Source organism: Oculina patagonica, chromosome 2, assembly GCF_052425735.1.
Source record: "Oculina patagonica isolate OP01 chromosome 2, crgOcupat, whole genome shotgun sequence".
Classification (NCBI taxonomy): Eukaryota; Metazoa; Cnidaria; class Anthozoa; order Scleractinia; family Oculinidae; genus Oculina; species Oculina patagonica.
In genome coordinates, this window is record NC_135759.1 from 20,381,235 (window position 1) to 20,400,894 (window position 19,660).

At 38.2% G+C, this 19,660-nt stretch overlaps 1 protein-coding gene across 1 annotated transcript in view; it reads left to right on the top strand.

The window, feature by feature from the left end:
* LOC144643431 (uncharacterized) overlaps nucleotides 1-19,660 on the top strand; it is a 56,020-nt gene that overhangs the window by 12,244 nt on the left and 24,116 nt on the right. The window contains exons 10-15 of the mRNA XM_078502685.1: nucleotides 6,971-7,181; nucleotides 7,581-7,969; nucleotides 8,457-8,670; nucleotides 10,258-10,655; nucleotides 11,173-11,383; nucleotides 16,399-16,796. Coding sequence (XP_078358811.1) covers nucleotides 6,971-7,181; nucleotides 7,581-7,969; nucleotides 8,457-8,670; nucleotides 10,258-10,655; nucleotides 11,173-11,383; nucleotides 16,399-16,796 — 1,821 coding nt within the window. The remainder of the gene's footprint in view (nucleotides 1-6,970; nucleotides 7,182-7,580; nucleotides 7,970-8,456; nucleotides 8,671-10,257; nucleotides 10,656-11,172; nucleotides 11,384-16,398; nucleotides 16,797-19,660) is intronic.

Below are 19,660 nucleotides of genomic sequence, written 5' to 3' on the forward strand. Positions count from 1 at the left end.
AAACCCGTAGCCTGCGTAGCAGACATCTGTGTACGTTTTTTAGTGTGTTTAAAAGAGTGAGCGATCGCGAGAATACGCGCGCTGGAAACTACGGCGCCTGCTACGCAGGCTATCAAGCCTGTGTCATTTATGAACACCAGAGAAATAGCACTTTTTTCGCATATTACCTAAAATACAATTTACCATATTTTGTTCATTTCAAATATAGTTCTATCAAAAACCATTCAATATCTGTTCTTATGAACAAACATGAGTATTTCGCTCGTTGGCACTTACCGATAGGTACAACTAGTAGTTATTGTTACATGGGATGAAAACAGCATATAGATACTAAAGCTATAACACGTAAACTCATATTCTATTCCTACATTTAAACTGTTGCATTATTTTACTTCTTTTTACTTGTCAATCCAGACTACGCTTTCAATTTTCCGGACAAAGGAACCACTGACGTTGTCAAAATCTCCGACGTGCCGCACAGTTTGTCGGCATTCACCGTGTGTCTGTGGATGAGTTCAACAAACATTGAAGGAACTCTTTTAAGTTACGCTGTATCAGGCACTGACAACGAGCTGCTCATCGAGTACAAAAGATATTTTGACTTACACATTGGTGGCCAAGAAAGGTATTATTAGTGAGTAACGCAAATAACGTGGAGCTTCTGCCTCTTATGTACACCCATCAAAGCCTCCACGGTTTAAATCACCATTGGGTAGTATATAGTGCTACCAAAAGGAACTACACTATCAAATTAGGTATTTAAGTTAATCTAATGGAAGATAGACGTACTGTTATTTCTGGCACCACCATGAAGAACCTTATGCTTCCAAATTTAGGGACAGAAATGTTACACTGTTACAAGGGTTACCAAGTGTCAGCCTTTATAACTTGTTGTTTTTTTTCTCAGAGCTACTTCAGTGACAGCTAACGATGGTGTGTGGCACCACATTTGTGTAACCTGGGAAAACCATTCAGGATCATGGAAAATCTACAAAGATTGCCTCCTGAACGACGAAGGCACAAACTTTAAGAAAGATCATACAATAGGAGATGGTGGAACTTTGGTGCTGGGACAAGACCAAGACTCGGTCGGTGGTTCCTATGAGACCGCTCAATCCTTTCAAGGAATGTTATCAAATGTCAACGTGTGGGATCACGTACTTTCTGTTGCGCAAATCACAGAAATGTCAACATCATGTCAGCTGAATGAATGGAATGAAGCTAATGTCTACAAATGGCCCGATTTCCTCCGTCAGGGAGGCACAAAACTACTTAAGCCCTCTCCCTGTGAGCCATATAAAATAAGGGGTAAGTCACACTCCTTTATGTTACTTAATCGCAATAAACAAAGTAAAAAATATATGCACTTGGTTTTCTGTCTATTAATTATAATATTGTTATTGTACCGCTCGATACAGGACTATTGCGGTATGTTTAACCAGTCGCAAGGAAGGAAGAGAAAGATTTAAATAATGGGCCAGAAATAGTCTTATTTAATGGACGCAGTCGACAACACTGTGGTTATTTTATGAAAGATGGCGATCGGTTCAACGTTGTCATGAACAATTCATTGAATTAGAAGTTTTTCCCTTCTTAACCATTGGGTACACATTTCTGCACTTCGTCGTTGTTGGGCGCAATGATTCGATCTTAAAATAGGGAACTGAAATTTGGTCGAACACTTTTTTGAATCCAGTTTCGTTCATAATTACTAGAGATAACGAAAAACAATGGATGTTTACTCAACAGTTGTAACGAAGTCTTCTTTGCTAAGAATACCGAATTTTAAGAGTTGTGATGAATTTTTTCCTAAAGCGAGCGTTCAATTGCAATTTCACAATCTTGTTACGGGTTGACGAGGCCACAAGAGCTGTAAAAGTTTGTACCTACACCTAAATTTATCGAATTCGATTAAATTTCTCCAAAAAAAACTACCAAACGAGCTAATTTTGGCCTGTGAAACGTAGACTAATTGAGTTTTCTGCTTAAGTTAACTTTTCGTTGAATCGTTGTATTTTTTAGTCATAATTTACTTCAAATTTTTTTCGTGCGACTTTTGCGTATTTGCCTATTGTCGGCCACCCTGCTCGCTATCACAGCTTAGCGCTTTGGTTTTTAACATAATTTCTGCTGCAGCCGGAATGAAAGAAAGGAATGTTTTAAAACTAAAGTTGAATTAAATCTCTAAGTTTTGAGCCGACTCTTGTCTTGCCTTTTATTTCTACAACACCTTACTCTTTCAAGACCTTTTCACTGCAAAATAAACCAGCTAAATGCATTGGTCACACAACGCAATTCTGCAGTTTTGCCAGAACCTGCACATAAGCAAGCAATTAGGCGCGTTAAAAACCTTTGTTTCTAAAGTTAAACAAAAGGCTCATAAAAATATCGGGGATCGAAATAACATAAATAAGTTTACAGAGTGATTTTATGATTGTGAAAATTAATTGAGCCCCTTTTATACAGAAAATTACGCACAAGCTTTTTTGGTGGCCGAGAACTGGGCCCACAAATGGAGCTTTTATTTTTATTATTGCTCGGGAAATTAAGTATTGACCGATCGATAGCTTTACATCAAAAAGCTAAATGGTGAAGCTAGTTCTGGGAGAAATGTCAAATTTCTTTGGTTATTCTGAGGAACGAAATACAAGTTTACATCTGAAGTGGCCGAGAACTGACGGGGCCCCATACTGTAATTTGTGTTATCATTATTGTATTGTAATTTGTTTTTGAATCTTATCATCATCATCATCATCAAAACCTTTATTTACACACGATAGGGTTTAAAGATAGGGTTTAAAGTTATGTGATTTAAAGTTATGTGATTTAAAGTTATGTGATTTAACGATAGGGTTTAAAGTTATGTGATTAAACTGAAAAGCTCCGCTGGGGAATGTTAACATTTGTATTGTATTGCATTTCACCACATGGTAGCTTCGTTGTTAAACATAGGTAATGTGACATAAAGGTATTTAAACCGATCTGTTTCTTTTCATTATTATTATTTTAGACAACGCCTTCAGTTTTCCAGAGAAAGGAGTCGATAACTTTGTCAAAATCTCAGGCATGCGCAGTTTGGAGGATTTCACCGTGTGTCTGTGGATGAGTTCGAGTAACACTGAAGGAGCTCTTCTTAGTTACGCTGTATCAGGCACTGACAACGAGCTGCTCATCGAGTACAAGAGATCTTTTGACTTTGACATTGGTGGCGAAGAAAGGTAAAGTAAATACTACGAGTTTCATTCGAAAGTGAGTGGTGGCTAGGCAAAAGCGATCAAATTGATACTGCAAAAGTGCGTAGACATTTAGGATAATAGAAGAGAAATATAGGGCAAAGTGTATGAAAGATTTTTCGGAGAAAACACAAAAAAAAAATCATCAATATCTAGGGACATAAAAAAGTTTTAACTCAGGAGGTAAAAAGCTCACGTCAACAGAGGAGGAACGAGGGCGAGAAACATTTTAACTCGAGTGTCGAAAATTTAGCAAGCTTTCCTTCGACGCCCCCGTTTCAACTTTCACGCATGTCTGGTGATTGCCTGCTTCCAAATAGACTTAGAAACAAACCAGTTGCTGCTAACTCACCAATGAAGGTGTGAAGAATTGATTGCGTCTCTTCCAAGCACCAACTGAAAGTACAAATTGCGAACAAGTAATGGATGTGACGTCACACAGAGATGGAAAGCTAGTACTCACGCGCAGATTTCGTACCAAAGTGCGCATGCCCGGAACGAATTACTTTGACTAACAATAGATAGATCGAATCTAAGCAATTAGTATAGCCTTGAAAAACAATTTAGCAATTAATTTAGCAATTAGTTTAGCCTTGAAAAACATTAAGGCTAAACTAACCAATCAGCTTCAACGGACCAGACTTCATCGACTGACGAAAACTTTTTACTCGTCTCTATAGATGACTTCCTTCCGGTCGTGGAAACGTCATTCACCAACAACAGTTCTTTTTTATAGATAAGAGAGTGATAAGATAACTTGCATTAAAACACACCATACATTCTAGTCGAACGTGCAATATAAAAACGCTAATTAAATTTAAAAATGTTTAAAATTAATCATTAATTCCGTTATAATTAAACACTATTAGCATTATATGGCTAATGACAAAGGATTTAATTTCTACTCTCACGCAGAAGATCACACTATAAACTATCGATACTATTTGGTTCAAACCCAAATGACAGCATAATCTACACGGCATTTTAACATTTTAGTGAATAACAAACGCATTACAATGAAGGCAATAAGTAAAATATATATGACTTTTGATGAATAATTAACACTTATTATTGTGTCCACGGTACACTATTCTTCAATAGACAAAGGGTTATTCGACGACTTATTAAAAGGCTGTCAGAGTACATATATATTAACAGTTTTAGCCATATTCAGACTTGGCGTTTGTGGATCTTTTCAGACCGGGGGAGCGGGATTCCGCTCCCCTTACCCCCCCCCCCCCCCCCGTTACTTCCGGAATATTTAAGCAATTACAATGAAACTTAGAGGTTGCATAGTATGCCTGATTATATATTTTTTGATATACGTCACGTGGGATGATGACGTCACATCATGTCACAATTACATCACGATGTCAAAACCGCCGACATCTTGGATCCGCCAACTTGGTTTCGAAAATTTCCCCAAAGGTCAGAAAACCACCCAAAACTACTAAAAAGTACTCAAAATCAATAAAACAGTTTTAAAGGAACCTAAAAAGGTGAAAACTATTCCATTCAAGTTAATTTTCACTGAAAGGAACACAAAAATTACAAATTTAAGTCTGTCAACATTCTGTTGCCATGGTAACGTCAAGTTCCCAACACAACAACCTATCCTACCTATCCTATCCTTATAGGTAGAGCAGTTTTAAATTGAGGGTCGTAAAACCAGAACCAAAGTAATTACTCTGGTCAATCACAAAGAACACAGACAATCCAGTGAACCAATCAAAATTCGAAGCAAATTCCATGTAGCCGGCACGAAGCGCTGGAAAACGTGCAAGAGCGAGTCATGATTGGTTTTGGTTTTAGTTCTGATTGGCCTAGAAAGTGGCGCGAGATTTTTGAGCCAATCACTAAGCGTATCAATGCAAAACCAAAGCAAACGCAGTTAACTTTCGACACTCAAGTGAAAACCGCTCGAAACCTGCAAAGTTTGGCAACTTTTGGTTGAATCTTGAAAAAGTTTTTAGCGTTCAAAGTCAGCGCGGGCACTTTCCTCCGGTCTGATTAGGGTTAACGTGTTACACTGGTGACTCGTTGAAAACTGATAACAAACTTCCTATATGAGCGCCGACATATCGTCTAAAAACCATCTTAAGATGAGGCATTTTTTTTGTTTCTGAATTAATTGGTGCATGAAGCTGTCAAGATGTACATGTAGCGGGAAAGGTGTACCTTGGATTACTTTTATACTGTGATTTGAAAGAAGAAATGTTTCATGCAGGTAACAAACCAATAGTGGTACATAGATGGCACCGATTTGGTGGAATTTAAAAGGTCGCATCGTTTGTCAATCACGTTGATACGCTTTAAAAAGGTAAAAAACGAAATTCTAATAGAAGTAAAAAATATATTTTGTGCGACCGCCTGATTTGGTGAAGCTATTTTTTCTTTTTTGATAGGAAAACATCTGTAACAGCGAGCGACGGCGCATGGCACCACATCTGTTTATCGTGGGCAAGCAATTCGGGTTCATGGAAATTTTACAAAGATGGCTTTGTAAAGGAAGAAGGTACTAACTTCAAGAAAGGTCACAGGGTAAGAAAAGGAGGCACTTTAGTGCTGGGACAGGATCAAGACGAGGTCGGTGGTGACTTTGATAGCTCCCAATCCTTCCAAGGAATTTTATCAAATCTGAACATATGGGATGGAGTGCTTCCTGAATCACAAATCGAGGAAATATCAGCATCATGTGTGCTGGATGAATGGAATGAAGCAAACGTTTACAAGTGGTCCGATTTCCTCCATCAAGGTGGCACAGTGCTCCTCAAGCCATCTCCCTGTAAACCGTTTGGGAAGTCTGGTAGGTAATGGCTAATAAGAGAAGAGCTGTTTTAAGAAAAATGAACCGCATTGGGCACTGCGTGTAACTGTATTGCGTTTGTGGTTCTTGTTGCTGTGAGCTTTAAATGAAATCTTAAGTGATGAAATTAAATTCTAGTGAGTTTGTTTTATAATTTTGACTTGCAGAATTAATAAGCGAGGACGAGCTAGTAAAATAAGTATTGCGAGAAGAACTAGAACTATTTGTTTATTGAGACATTAAAAAAGGTACCTGACTCTCTCGAGCGATCAAAACGGCAAAGCTTGCATAAAGTTTTCTGTTTCTTGTGAAGAAATATTACGTCACTTTCTGTCTTTATACACTGTGATATTTCGCTCCCTGGAAGGCTTCCATGAGCAGTACCAGCTCTCTTTTTGCTCTTTCGCGAAATTTAGGTGTCGTCCATTCATGAAGGATTACAACGCAGTTTTCAAAACAAGGGAAAACAGAAAAACGCCAAGACGAGAGTTTATCTTAATTCCCAGACCTGTTACAAATTTTCAATTTCTTATATTGCTCAACGCTGGGCTATAAACGGGACAGAATAAGATATCAACCTTGGACGAAACTGTGTCGACACTTTTCCAAATTTTCACAAATTAAATTTGCATGGTTACCACAGACCTCTTCAACCCCTTTCCCTATTTTGATTTATCAATCCTGTCGTGTTAACGTTGTGAAAACACGGTTAGGTGCAACACAAAATCCATTGAAACAACATTGCGCACGGGCAGAGGAGGACGTTGTTTTTTCACTCGCTTGTGTGTGATGACCTTCCCCAAAAAAGTGTGCGATTTTCGTTTATCTCAACAAGTTTTATCCACGATTGAGGCTAAGTGACATGACAGCCATCAACTTTTCTGGATAAATGTAAGTAGTAACGTGTTTTTTATTGTTCTTGTCACGTTAGACTACGCTTTCCATTTTCCGGACAAAGGAGTCACTGACGTTGTCAAAATCACCAACATGCCGCGCAGTTTGTCGGCGTTCACCGTGTGTCTGTGGATGAGTTCGGGTAACACAGAAGGAACTCTTCTTAGTTACGCTGTTTCAGGCACTGCTGACGAGCTGCTCATCAAATACGACGGATCTTTTGACATGCGTATCGGTGGTACAAAGAGGTGATCTTTACATTAAAATAACATACCGGTATATAAGAGCTGGTTAATGAGCTGCCCATTTTTTCACAACGCTCTCCTCTTCTCTTGAAAATAAACTTAACGAACACAAGATAATAAACATAAACCTGTACAGCCTATACATTTGTACGTAATTCTACTCATTAGTGTACTTCATTCATAATTACTAATTAGGCGCCTGGTCTAAGTTCCTTCCTTCCTACCTTTTGCCCTTTCCTCCTACCATTGCCGCATTACCAGAAAAATTCGAGTAACACCAAGGGCTTATTACGAGTCTGAGAAGTTTATGAATAGTCTCGACCTTCATACTAAATGAAATGTACTAAAAGAAAACTACGGCAGTTGAATGGTTGATTAGTTTTGTGGTTCGCATTTTAACAGTGATATATCAGTAACAGCTAATGATGGCGCATGGCACCACATCTGTGTTTCTTGGGCAAGCAGTTGGGGATCATGGAAATTCTACAAAGATGGCGACCTGATGGACGAAGGCACAAACTTCAAGACCAGTTACACGATAAGACGAGGTGGCACTTTGGTGTTGGGACAAGACCAAGACTCGGTCGGTGGTGGCTTTCAATCCGCCGAATCCTTTCAAGGAATGTTATCAGTTGTCAACGTATGGGACAGCGAGCTTTCTGCTTCACAAGTCAACGAGAGATCAAAATCGTGCCAGCTTGATGAAGGAAATGTATACAAATGGTCCGATTTTCTAAACGAAGGAGGCGCACTGCTGGTTCATCCATCCCCCTGCAAAATAGGAGAAGGTGGTACGTGACAGAGATAGCATAAAAAATGTTAACGTGTATTTGCTTTTTTGTCTTTGGCGGTCGGCATACCTTTATCAAACACATTAATATGGTTAGTATTATTGTGGTTACATCGGTTAACAAATGATGAATACTATGATGGCGAACTTATGTAAGGACAGCGAGAAGGGCCAGTCGTTACTGACCCAATAATGAATGCGGCGATGTTGGCGTGTCCATCTAATCACAAATAGGGAACAGTCCGAGCAACGTACATTAATTAATGGCTGTGTGAAGTTAATATGCAGTTGTAGTCGGTGATAGGTAAGTTCTAGTCGGCGTTCGCATCTCGCAGAGAGATATGGCGTTGTACAGTAGAAGGAAGAATAGTAAGGCATTTATTGATTTGTTATATTGAGATTTCGAATGGAACAAAACGTAACAGATGACTTGTCTAGCTGAACGTGAAATATTAAAGCCTTTTCCACTTTTCTTTTTGTCATTTTAGACTACGCATTCCATTTTCCAGAGAAAGGAGTTAATGACGTTGTAAAAATCTCGGGCATGCGCAGTTTGGAAGATTTCACCGTGTGCTTGTGGATGAGTTCGAGTAACCGTGACACTGAAGGAGCTCTTCTTAGTTATGCTGTATCAGGCACTGACAACGAGTTGCTCATCAAGTACAACAGATATTTTGAATTTCATATCGGTGGCGAAAAAAGGTAAAGTGATTATGCGTAAGTTTCAGCTGCTGCTACTCGAGTATAACTGACCGTACTTGTGTAAAAAGTGGATAACAAGATCCACCGAATAATTACAAGTGTCAAAAAGACTACAATCTATTACTGAATAGCGTCTGCTTAACAGACTTATGAGCGATTTACAATGTCAAACGTTAACCTTCGGGGCGGGGAGTTTTTCGGTGTTCCCCGTCTGTCTGTGGAACAAAGCAGGTGACACGAACAGGTAACGTTCAATATATTTTATTATTATACATTAGAATTACTTCAATTCTAAAAACACCAAGAGAACAACAAAAACAAGTGTCAAAATCCTGAATGATTATTTGAGGGAGAAGAACCTGGAGGAACCACAAGATAAAACCGCTTCGGCCAATGTTCTGACAAAGTTTTACGCCGGCGCAAGGAAAAGTGATGGCAAATTGTTTCAAAACGTATAATAAAACAATTATTGAATTTGGTTTTCACATGATATCGTGAATTATCAAAACCACGTGTCTGTGTTATTTGCCTCAGCCTTCGTCTTCGGCAGATAACACAGACCTCGGTTTTGATAATTCACGATATTATGCTCAACCTCATCCAATAATTGCTTAATATCAGTCGAATCGGATATATCGACAACAGAATATATTTTAGCTTGCTCATCGATAACATAAACACCAGTAGGTAATGCAGATAATGCTTGACATGCTCCTCGAGTCTTACTGGCTCCGGTTGTTTTGAAAGGACACAATTCAACCTGTAAGAAAACCAGTTACGCTGTTACCTGTTACTTGTTACCTGTTTTTGTAGATGTTAATATACCGAGTAGGAGAAACATCAATTATTGTGATATTGAATTATCATCAGTTCTCTATTTTTATTCGTTCCTTAATTATTGCTAGCAATTACGCAGGAAGGTACAGCAACTGATGGGACGAAAATATGAACAATAAATACATAAATCATGCAAATCGGAAGGAGCCAGAAGTAATCCCCTTGTAGAACCATCCAAATCGAAATTAATAAAACACACACTCAGTGCATTTTATTGTCCAAAATCCTATCCACTATTTTCATTTCCGGAAAGAAAATAGGCCGGTTCACCTATCAAAGCTGCCCATTCAAAAGCCCACCTTGCGCCTTACTCTAAAACAGTTATAGTTTGATCTTATTCTGCATGTGGTTAACATTTAGATTATTTTCGTTGTTGTTAACGTTTGCGACAAACTTTTCAAGATTTGAAAACACGTCAAAACATTACTTTTATTTCTTGGACACCTTTTTGCTTCCTGGGGTACTTGGCAGTCGTAACATCTCCTGAGTCCGAACTTCTTTGGACATTAGGGCAGCTGTAGTTTTTTTGGTCCATGACGGGTTTGTGAACGTTGCCATCCCAGTTCTTCTTTACCGCGCTTCGATATATCACTGAGAGAAGTTAAGAAAGGTATAAGAAAGGAAAACTTTTTTAAATTAAAAAGAAAAAACTCAGAACGAAATTCTATGTTCAGGTTACGTAGTCCTGTGAGATAAATTAAAACAGCTGGGACAGCTGGGACCTTACGTATTTCCTTATTATAACTACAGGGAAACTTCAGTTACAGCTTTTGACAGCGTATGGCATCACATATGTGTTTCGAGAGAAAAAGATTCTGGAGCATGGAAATTCTACAAAGATGGTTACTCGATAGAGGAAGGCATTAATTTTAAGAAAGGTCACACAATAAAGGAAGGTGGCACTTTAGTGCTGGGACAAGATCAAGACTCGGTCGGTGGTAGTTTTGAAGTCAGTCAGTCCTTCCAAGGAATGTTATCAAATGTCAATGTATGGGATAACGTGCTTGTTCCTACAGTTATTGAAGATATGGCAACGTTATGTCTCTACGATGAAGTGGATGAAGGAAAAGTATACAAATGGCTTGATTTCATTCGCGCAGGAGGAGCAAGACTCGTTCAACCATCTCCCTGTGAACCCTTGGGTAAAGGTGAGTAGACCCAAAGCAAGGTAACTTTAAGAAGAAGTGAAACTTCGCTTGTATTTAGATTGTGTAGGGTTAGTTAGTTAGTTAGTTAGTTAGTTAGTTAGTTAGTTAGTTAGTTAGTTAGTTAGTTAGTTAGTTAGTTAGTTAGTTAGTTAGTTAGTTAGTTAGTTAGTTAGTTAGTTAGTTAGTTAGTTAGTTAGTTAGTTAGTTCCCCTTCGAAGCCTAACCAAATCCACATGTTAAAATTTAACCCCGGAGCCAACCCATAAAAGAATGAAGAAAATCTGAACGTTATACAGACGAGGGAAAATCATTGATTTTGAAAACGGGGGAGAGATTCGGCATATATTCAGCTGCAGAGTTACACAAGTGAACTATCCTGATGAAAAGAAATCACGAAAGCACGAAGTTCTGGCAAGCGATGTCCTCAGATCATGTCGAAACTAAAATGACTAATATGAGTAAAAAATTAAAGCTATTGAAATTGATTTGTTCCTTTAATTTCTTTTTGGCACTTTAGATTACGCTTTCCATTTTCCGTACAAAGGAGTTACTGACTTTGTCAAAATCACCGACATGCCTAACAGTTTGACGGCGTTCACCGTGTGTCTGTGGATGAGCTCAAGTAACACTAAAGGAACACCTTTTAGTTACGCTGTATCAGGCACTGATAACGAGCTGCTCATCGAATACAACACATATTTTGACATGTCTATCGGTGGCACAAGAAGGTATCTAAACTTATTCATGTTTTAGGGACTTCGAGTATTTCAAATTTATTTATTTATTTATTTATTTATCTAGTGGCAACCGCACAAACAAGATAGTGACTACCATTTTTGTGATTTTCGTGGTTGGTTCTAACATTTAAACATTATTTCATTGTTATTGACTCTCCGAGATCATCCGTTTACACAGTGTAGTTAGAAAAAAAACCATGAACGCCACATCCATGAAAGAGGGAGAGGTAGAGCAGTATTACTTTTTCGGGGAGTTTCAAGCACATTAGACGCTCGCCCTGAGTGAAACTTTAATTGCAGAGAATAGGCTAGCCTAATGCCAAACTCTGTAGAAAGGTCGATCATGGAGACGGTACGGAGCGGGATATCCTCTTTGACCATGTCAATGAGACGTGTGCCCTTGTAAACGTCATATTTTGAAACATGTCCGAAACATGTCTTTGAACTTTAAAAAGGGTCTTTATTTTTCAAATGTTCAATTTTGCTCATACTTTTAAGAACTTTTGCTGATATTTTGAAAGGTACGACAGTCTTTAACTTTTTAAAAATGCACGATAGTGGCCCTACACCACTTATATCTCAAACAACGTAGCTCCTAGCTTGCTAGTCACCAAAGGAATCAAATTGTGTACAATCTTTGCTGGACGCACACACTTGGGACTTTTGCCCAGCAAAATTAAGATAAAGATACACAAACGAGAATTTCACTCGCATCGCGACCCTTTACTCCCTTAAAACAAACAACTCAATGTAAAGGATAAAAGTAAGTGGGAACTTTTGGTCGCATTTAACCAACAATTTAAGCAAGTGAGATGTGCTCACACACACCAAAGATTAATAAACTGAACTCTTGCCAATTAAAATAAATGTTAGCAAGTTTTAAGAAAATATATAAGCAAGACGATTGCTCGCACGCGCTCGAGATAATTTAAAAGGATTTTATTTCGCCCAAAAGAGCAAGCGAGAATTTTACTCGTAATGAAAAAAAAAAAAGAAAAAAGAAAAAAGGATGGTTCCGTCCAGATTTGAACCAACGACCGGGACATACAGCATGACTACTGTAGAACTGCTCTCTCCCAACTGAGCTATTATAACTTTGTACTGCACAGGGCATTTTGTTTTGATTATTTATATATTATCTTTAGATGCGGTTTACCAAGTCGTTAATTGCTCGACTATGAGTAACCAAATGGCTCTTAAGGAGTGGCTCTGTTTTAGCCAGTCATACAGAGATAATGTCTACCAAATTTCGCATTCCAAGGACAATATCTTGTCAGAGTGGAAATACTCGAGGCAGAAAAGATAAGCGCAAGTCTTGGACGGAAGTAACATATGACGCATTGCCTTCTCGAAAGAAAAGCAGAAAGGAAAATTAACTGTTTTTTGATCTGAACAGAAGCGAAATGCCTGCTTTTTATTACTTGTATGCAAGTGAGAGTGCAAACAACACAACTGTAGACACAAAATTACACTCTTTCCAATTTGACAATGGTGGTTGTAAATAGTGTAAATAGAGCTTGAGTTCTTATGCATGGTTAAGTTGTACCTGTTACTCCTTCCCTCCCCCCCCTCCCCCCCCCCTCCCGTGGAATTTTCTCACTTTTTACACTTGATCTTCCAAGCCAGGCCAAAATGATTGGATTAGTCACAGGGGGGTAGCCAGGGAGGAGAATAGTAACAGCTTTAATTGAACCATGCAACTGTACTAGGTTATTGTACCTTTCAATATTACATGTAAGTAGATTTCAATATATTTTTAATGTGCATATGGAATTACAACCAGTTTCAGTATTCTGTGCATTGGAAACTTCACAGGGGATTATTGGACCTGTTCATTTGCAATGTTCACTTTTCATTTGATTTTCATATTCTTTTCGTATTCTGCATCACGAGTAAAAAATATTTGTTGCATGATTATTGAACATGTTACGTTTAAGATCTATCGATAATGACTTTATACTTCGATTACTTTTTGGGATATTACAAATTTCTGGCATAGAAGCAAGTATTTGATTTTTATTGTCATTTATTTATCTGAAAAACTCACAATATTGTGGCTATTGGTTACTTTAAAATTGCAGTGAACTGAAACTTTACACCATAACAATTAATTGTAAAACCTACTTTTTTAGAAGTCAAATGACAACTGCAGTACTGGGATTGTAAATATCAATGTTTGTATAATTATATCAATTACTGTTTTACTCCTGCCTTTGGTGGTCATTTTCTTGGGAACTTCTGTTGATTTCTTTGCGTGAAGACTTGCTCTTAATTTGTTTATCTTTAATTTTACACCGCTTGACAATGTCTTTAGCATAGGAAAAAACACACTCTGAAGCCAGTTATCTCATTCATTATACTTGCATCGAACTCCTTTCTCTCTTTGACCTTCAGAATAGTACTGCTCAATATTTCGGCCAAACAATTTGCTGTCAACGTGAGCATCTGCCCATATTTTCTGTATGCTTCGTGTCGATTCGTGGCTCTGTTTTTAATATCCTCCCCTAGTCTTGTAGTTCTTTTCACAGTAACAAATAATTGCTTGCATCTATGCCTTTAAAGGAAGAATAAACGAAACGCTGCTTTAAGATAAAGCACAGATGGATGCTTAAAAGTCAAGAGCAATGTCTGTATCGAAGACAAGATCGCTCAATTGGAAAATATGGCGAGTTTTGCTTAAATACGAAGCAAAATCGTGTAGATTTTTAGCATGTTCGATCGACATATCGAGTCAAAAATCCGCTTTTCACACTTACATTACTCGCAGCAACTGAAAAGTTTTCTTGTACATCTTTATCTTCCTCCAATGCGTCAAAAATTGCTTCCAAATCATCTCTAAATATGAAAAGCGCGTCCATATCTTCCGCCATCTTGTTTCAGTGTGTGCAGGGTCGGTGTCACGTGACGTGCAGGTTCAACATCCGAGAGCCGTTATTGTTTGGCGCCTTTGAAGTCTGCCGGCTGTCATAACCAGTCTCCTCTACTAACTATGTATTGAAGGAGAGCGAATGATTTGTATATATGCAATTACATGGCACTGTGTATGGGCGCGTTGCACGGTGTTTCTAATTTCTCGGCTCTTGAATGATCCACACAAAAAATAAAAATGTAGGGTTATTAAGAGTCATACAGAGATACTTCATGCCAAATTTCAGACTGAAAGGTCTAATATTCAAGCCATAGAATTATTTAATGTTTAATAATTTATTGAATTATTTAAAGAGCAATGTATGGGCACGTTGCACAGAATTGCTAATTTCTCGGCTCTTGAAAGATCCACACCAAAAACAAAAGTGTAGGGTTATTAAGAGTCATACAGAGATACTTCATATATGTAGGGTTATTATTATAAGTGTCAAACAGAGATACTTCATGCCGAATTTTGGACTGAAAGATGTAATATTCAATCCGTAGAATTATTTAATGGTACTTATTTCATTATTAATTACAGAGCAATGCATGGGCACGTTGCACAGAATTGCAAATTTTTTGGTTCTTGAAAGATTTTTATCAAAAATAAAAATGTAGAGTTATTGAAAGTCAAACATAGATACTTCATGCCAAATTTTAGGCTGAAAGGTGTAACATTCGAGCCGTAGAATTACTTAATGGTACTTATTTAATTATAAATTACAGGGCAATGTATGGGCACGTTGACCAGAATTGCTAATTTCTCGTCTCTCGAAAGATTTTTATCAAAAACAAAAATGTAGGGTTATAAAGAGTCATACAGAGATACTTCATGCCACATTTTTAGACTGGAAGGTGTAATATTCGAGCTGTAGAATTATTTAATCGTACTTAGTTATTTAATTATTTAATTCTATTTATTTTATATCTTGTTTGTGTAATTATTTATTCATTTATCAACCGCACAAACAAGATAGTCGCAATCATTTTTGTGAATTTTGTGGTCGGTAATAACGTTTCTAAACATTTTTTCACTGTTATCAACTCCGAGATCATACGTCTACATGTAGAAAGAAAATACCATGAAAGCGACATTGATGAACGAGTAGCCGTGACAAACACGGTAGACCCTCGACCTGAGTGCCACATAAATTGCAGACAATAGGGTACCTTAATACAAAACTCGGTTCAAAGCCCATTTATGGAGACAATACGGAACAGGATATCCTTTAATAATAAAGTATTTTTCGTTTGTCTCACGACGTAGTCAAGTGTGATGGAGATCGCGACGTTTGGACTGCACACTGCTAGCCCGGGGGGGGGGGGGGACTCCCATATTTAAGGGACGGGGATGCTCGTCGGAAATTTTAAAAAGAACCCCTAAAAGAGACCAATCTGGGTGTGGCTCAAGCCTTTCTTGACCCCTAAAAGATACCAAAAAACTAAGAACGGAGTTTATATTTGTATATTTCTTCCTGGTAACCCTAAACGAGACCATTATGGCTAAAAATATTGGCGTTTTCGGCGTTTTTTCCCGAAACACCCTAAGCGAGACCAAAAGTCCGAAATTTACACCCCTAAGCGAGACGACGAGCATCCCCGTCACTTTCATATGCGAGTCCCCCCCCCCCCCCCCTGGGACTGCTAGTCTTCATCAGGCGATAATAGTGTGCAGTCGAAACGTCGCGATCTCCATCACACGTGACCACGTCGTGAGTCAAACGAAAAATACTTTATTATTATTGTACTCTACCACGATGAATAACCACAACATTTTTAGGATATCCTTTTTGACCACCTCAATGAGACGTGTGCCCGTGTAAACGTCTGAAAGTAAGGAGCAGTAGTCTTTAACTGTCTTAACATGCACAATGGTGGCCCGACACCACTCATTTCACAAACAACGAAGCTCCTTTATGACTGAGGACCGGAAGGGCGTCCTAAATGTTGAATGGAACGATAGCCATGTTTTTTAAATGAAATATGTTATTTCAAGTTTAACACGTTTATAAAAAGTCTCAACAGTAAATGTAGTCGTAGTCTTCTTCAGTTATGTCATGGCTGATGGATGTTATAATGGTATCATATTTTGACAGTGATATTTCAGTAACAGCTAATGATGGCGCATGGCACCACATCTGTGTTTCTTGGGCAAGCAATTCGGGATCATGGAAATTCTACAAAGATGGCGACCTGAAGGACGAAGGCACCCTTAAGAGAAATTACAAGATAAAGGAAGGTGGAACTTTGGTGCTGGGTCAAGACCAAGACTCAGTCGGTGGCACCTATAAATCCGACCAATCCTTCCAAGGAATGTTATCAGATGTTAACGTGTGGGATCGAGCGCTAACTGCTGCACAAATCAAGGAGATGTCAACATCATGTCTTGTAGATAAGCAAAATGAGGGGAATGTATACAATTGGACTGCTTTCCTCCTCCACGGAGGGGCAATGCTCGTTAAACCATCTCCCTGTGAACCTTTCACAAGTTTGGGTAGGTTGTGGCTTAATATACTCTGCGCAGTACAAGTTAACTTAATGCATGTTCTTTTGAAAGTATTATGAGTTTAGTTTCGTGGCACTTTCTTCCTTATCCTTCTCATTCTATTTGGCTCCTTTTATCAAAATTCTCAGTTCATTTCACGATTTTAAGGTAATTTTTCTAGACATATTTTAGGTCTTAGATAAGAGTGAGCTTCAGGAATCTTCGAAAGTCATCGCTTGAATATATAGTTTAAGGACGTTCGCGATAATTGTTTATGTGCATTCGTACTGCGCACTTAATTCATATCGCAACATCAAGCTACGTCATGCATCGAGCGCGCGCGCTGAGGAAACTTTCTACACACATATAAGAGTAGCCGTTGCCATATTTTCGCTTGCAGTTTGCTCTCTTAAAATCAGGGTAGTTTTCCACACGCCTTCTCTCTGAAACGAAATCGGTGTTCCCAACTTTTTTTCCATTTCTGACACAAGTATTTCGTTATCTGACCGCAGAATTTCTTAAAAAAGAATCTACCGACTAGAAAATTTTCGCGCGAATGTCCTTAAATTTAATGCCTGAATACTTCAACTAGGTACGGAGTTCTCATGTTCTCGTGTGTACCGTTCAGGGGAAGTTCCAACTCGTGTGGTTTTCTTTGAAGCACTACAGAGGTCTGATAGATACTTTGGAAAAAAAAGCACAGTGATTAGTCAAGAGGAGTTAAGTGCCACTGTCAGAGAAAGTGTTCCAGGTGATGAAAGTCGGGGTCAACCGATTTTGATGAAACTTGCTGCAGAAGTTGGCCTTGATGAGATATTCCAAAAGCCATTTGGGTTTGGTTTTCTGACTTTTACTTCAAAAGTTCTGGGGGTGGTCCCAAATGGAGGCTCCAAATCATCAAAAATCTTGTATTTGAAGGGGTAAGTTTGAACTTGTATAAAACGAAAACCATTTAACTTATTGACTAACTATTTGTATGCTGTTTTTCTACTATAAAGGCTCTTTCATATGATATGTGTTGTTTTGGCATAGAGGGTTCTGGCAGTGTGGGGTCCGGCACTAATATTGACTAAATTTTGATGAAAAAAACACTACTCAAAATTGCCAAATTTTAGATGTTCATAATTTTTAACTGCCTTAGTGTATAAAAAAGATACTTATATCAGGAGTTACCCCAATGATAGTAGAATGAAAATCAACTGAGAAAAACTTGGGCCATGCAAGTTTTTAGTGCTTCAAAGACCCATTTTGAAGTACACCATCACCTAATTTGCATAATGTCAACACCAATAGTTTAACACTCAAACTCAATATATTTATATTTAAACACTTCAATTTGCCCTGGTGAGGCTTACATTTCTAAGATATTTATACAATGAGTAATGTGGTTGGGTTTACACTACTGTAGACTCTTGAATTGCCTAAGAATTAGAAAATTCAGTACTGACAAAATCAATCTAACTTGTGCTATTAAAAAGTTAAAATGCATACAATAAAGCAAGTCAGTAATAAGTATTCCTGGAGAGTGTACAATACTAATACATAACGTTCTTCCAAAAAAAGCTTTGCTTACTTTACCAACTTACCTAAAAAGGTGTATAAATATAAACGGTTGGAAGCCAAACTTCCATCTTTCTCAAAATCCTGCGACTACAATCAGTTCATGGAAAAATCGTATTTTCTGATAATCGGCTCCTCCTACATTTCTTTACATGGATCTATGTGAATAGTCTGATATAACGAATAAGCTTTCTATATTCGCTCAGTTCTTTGTCGTTTTTGCTGTCTTGGCATTTAGGGTTGTTTATCCGCCATTTTGGATGTGGTGGCGGGAGAACTGGGCCGAGAGTAGCCTGACTGAAACGAGTACACGCGACCTCCAGCAATTTGATATCTTTGTTTTCCTGTTCGAAAATCTTTATTGTCAAATAAAACGTCAATAAAACAATCAAATATGCCTTTGCCATCTTGGCAAATATATATATTTTCATATTTTAATCAGCCTGATATTTTGATTCCTTGCCCAAAATACAATTAAAGACCTACAAAATGTTGTCTGGCTATTGTTATTAAACATTTGACAAACTTCTGCAGACGGTGAGACCACTTTCACCAACAGTTGTTCCTTAAAGCGTGCAACAATTATGTTAATACTAAAAGAGGCAGTGTCTGCCTGAAAACTGAGTATGAGGGTGGGTGTTCGGTGAATTTTAATGGCAGACGGCTATGTTCAAATCCTCCTGCATCTTCCACCACCTTATTCGCTCTCTTTATTGACTGTTCAATATGCGTGCATACGTCTTGTGCCCCGTGCCTCTTTACCTGTATAAAAACTAGTGGCCTTCCCCCTCTTTGCACTATCAACCCTTTTTATGATCAAATTACGGAACGTTAGCTGCGCAAACTTGTCTTCATTTTTGTGCATTCTCTAGAGTATTTGTGTCATATATTTTAAGACCGAAAGAGAAGGAACTATCGCTTTATGTACAGTTATAACCCCCCCCGGGGGGGGGACTCGTATATGAAAGTGACGGGGATGCCCGTTGTCTAGCTTAGGGGTGTAAATTTTGGATTTTTGGTCTCGTTTAGGGTGTTCCGGGCAAAACGCCAATATTTTTAACCATAATGGTCTCGTTTAGGGTTATACACGAAGAAATATACAAATATAAAATTCTATTCTTAGTTTTTTGGTATCTTTTAGGGGTCAACAAAAGGTTGAGCCACACTCAGATTGGTTTCTTTTAGGGGTTCTTTTTAAAATTTCCGACGAGCATCCCGGTCCGTTTCATATAGGAGTACCCCCCGGGGGGTTATAACACTGATTTCTGTATCTATAACTTTCTTGTAAGTCGCTCATTTACACTGGCACTGGC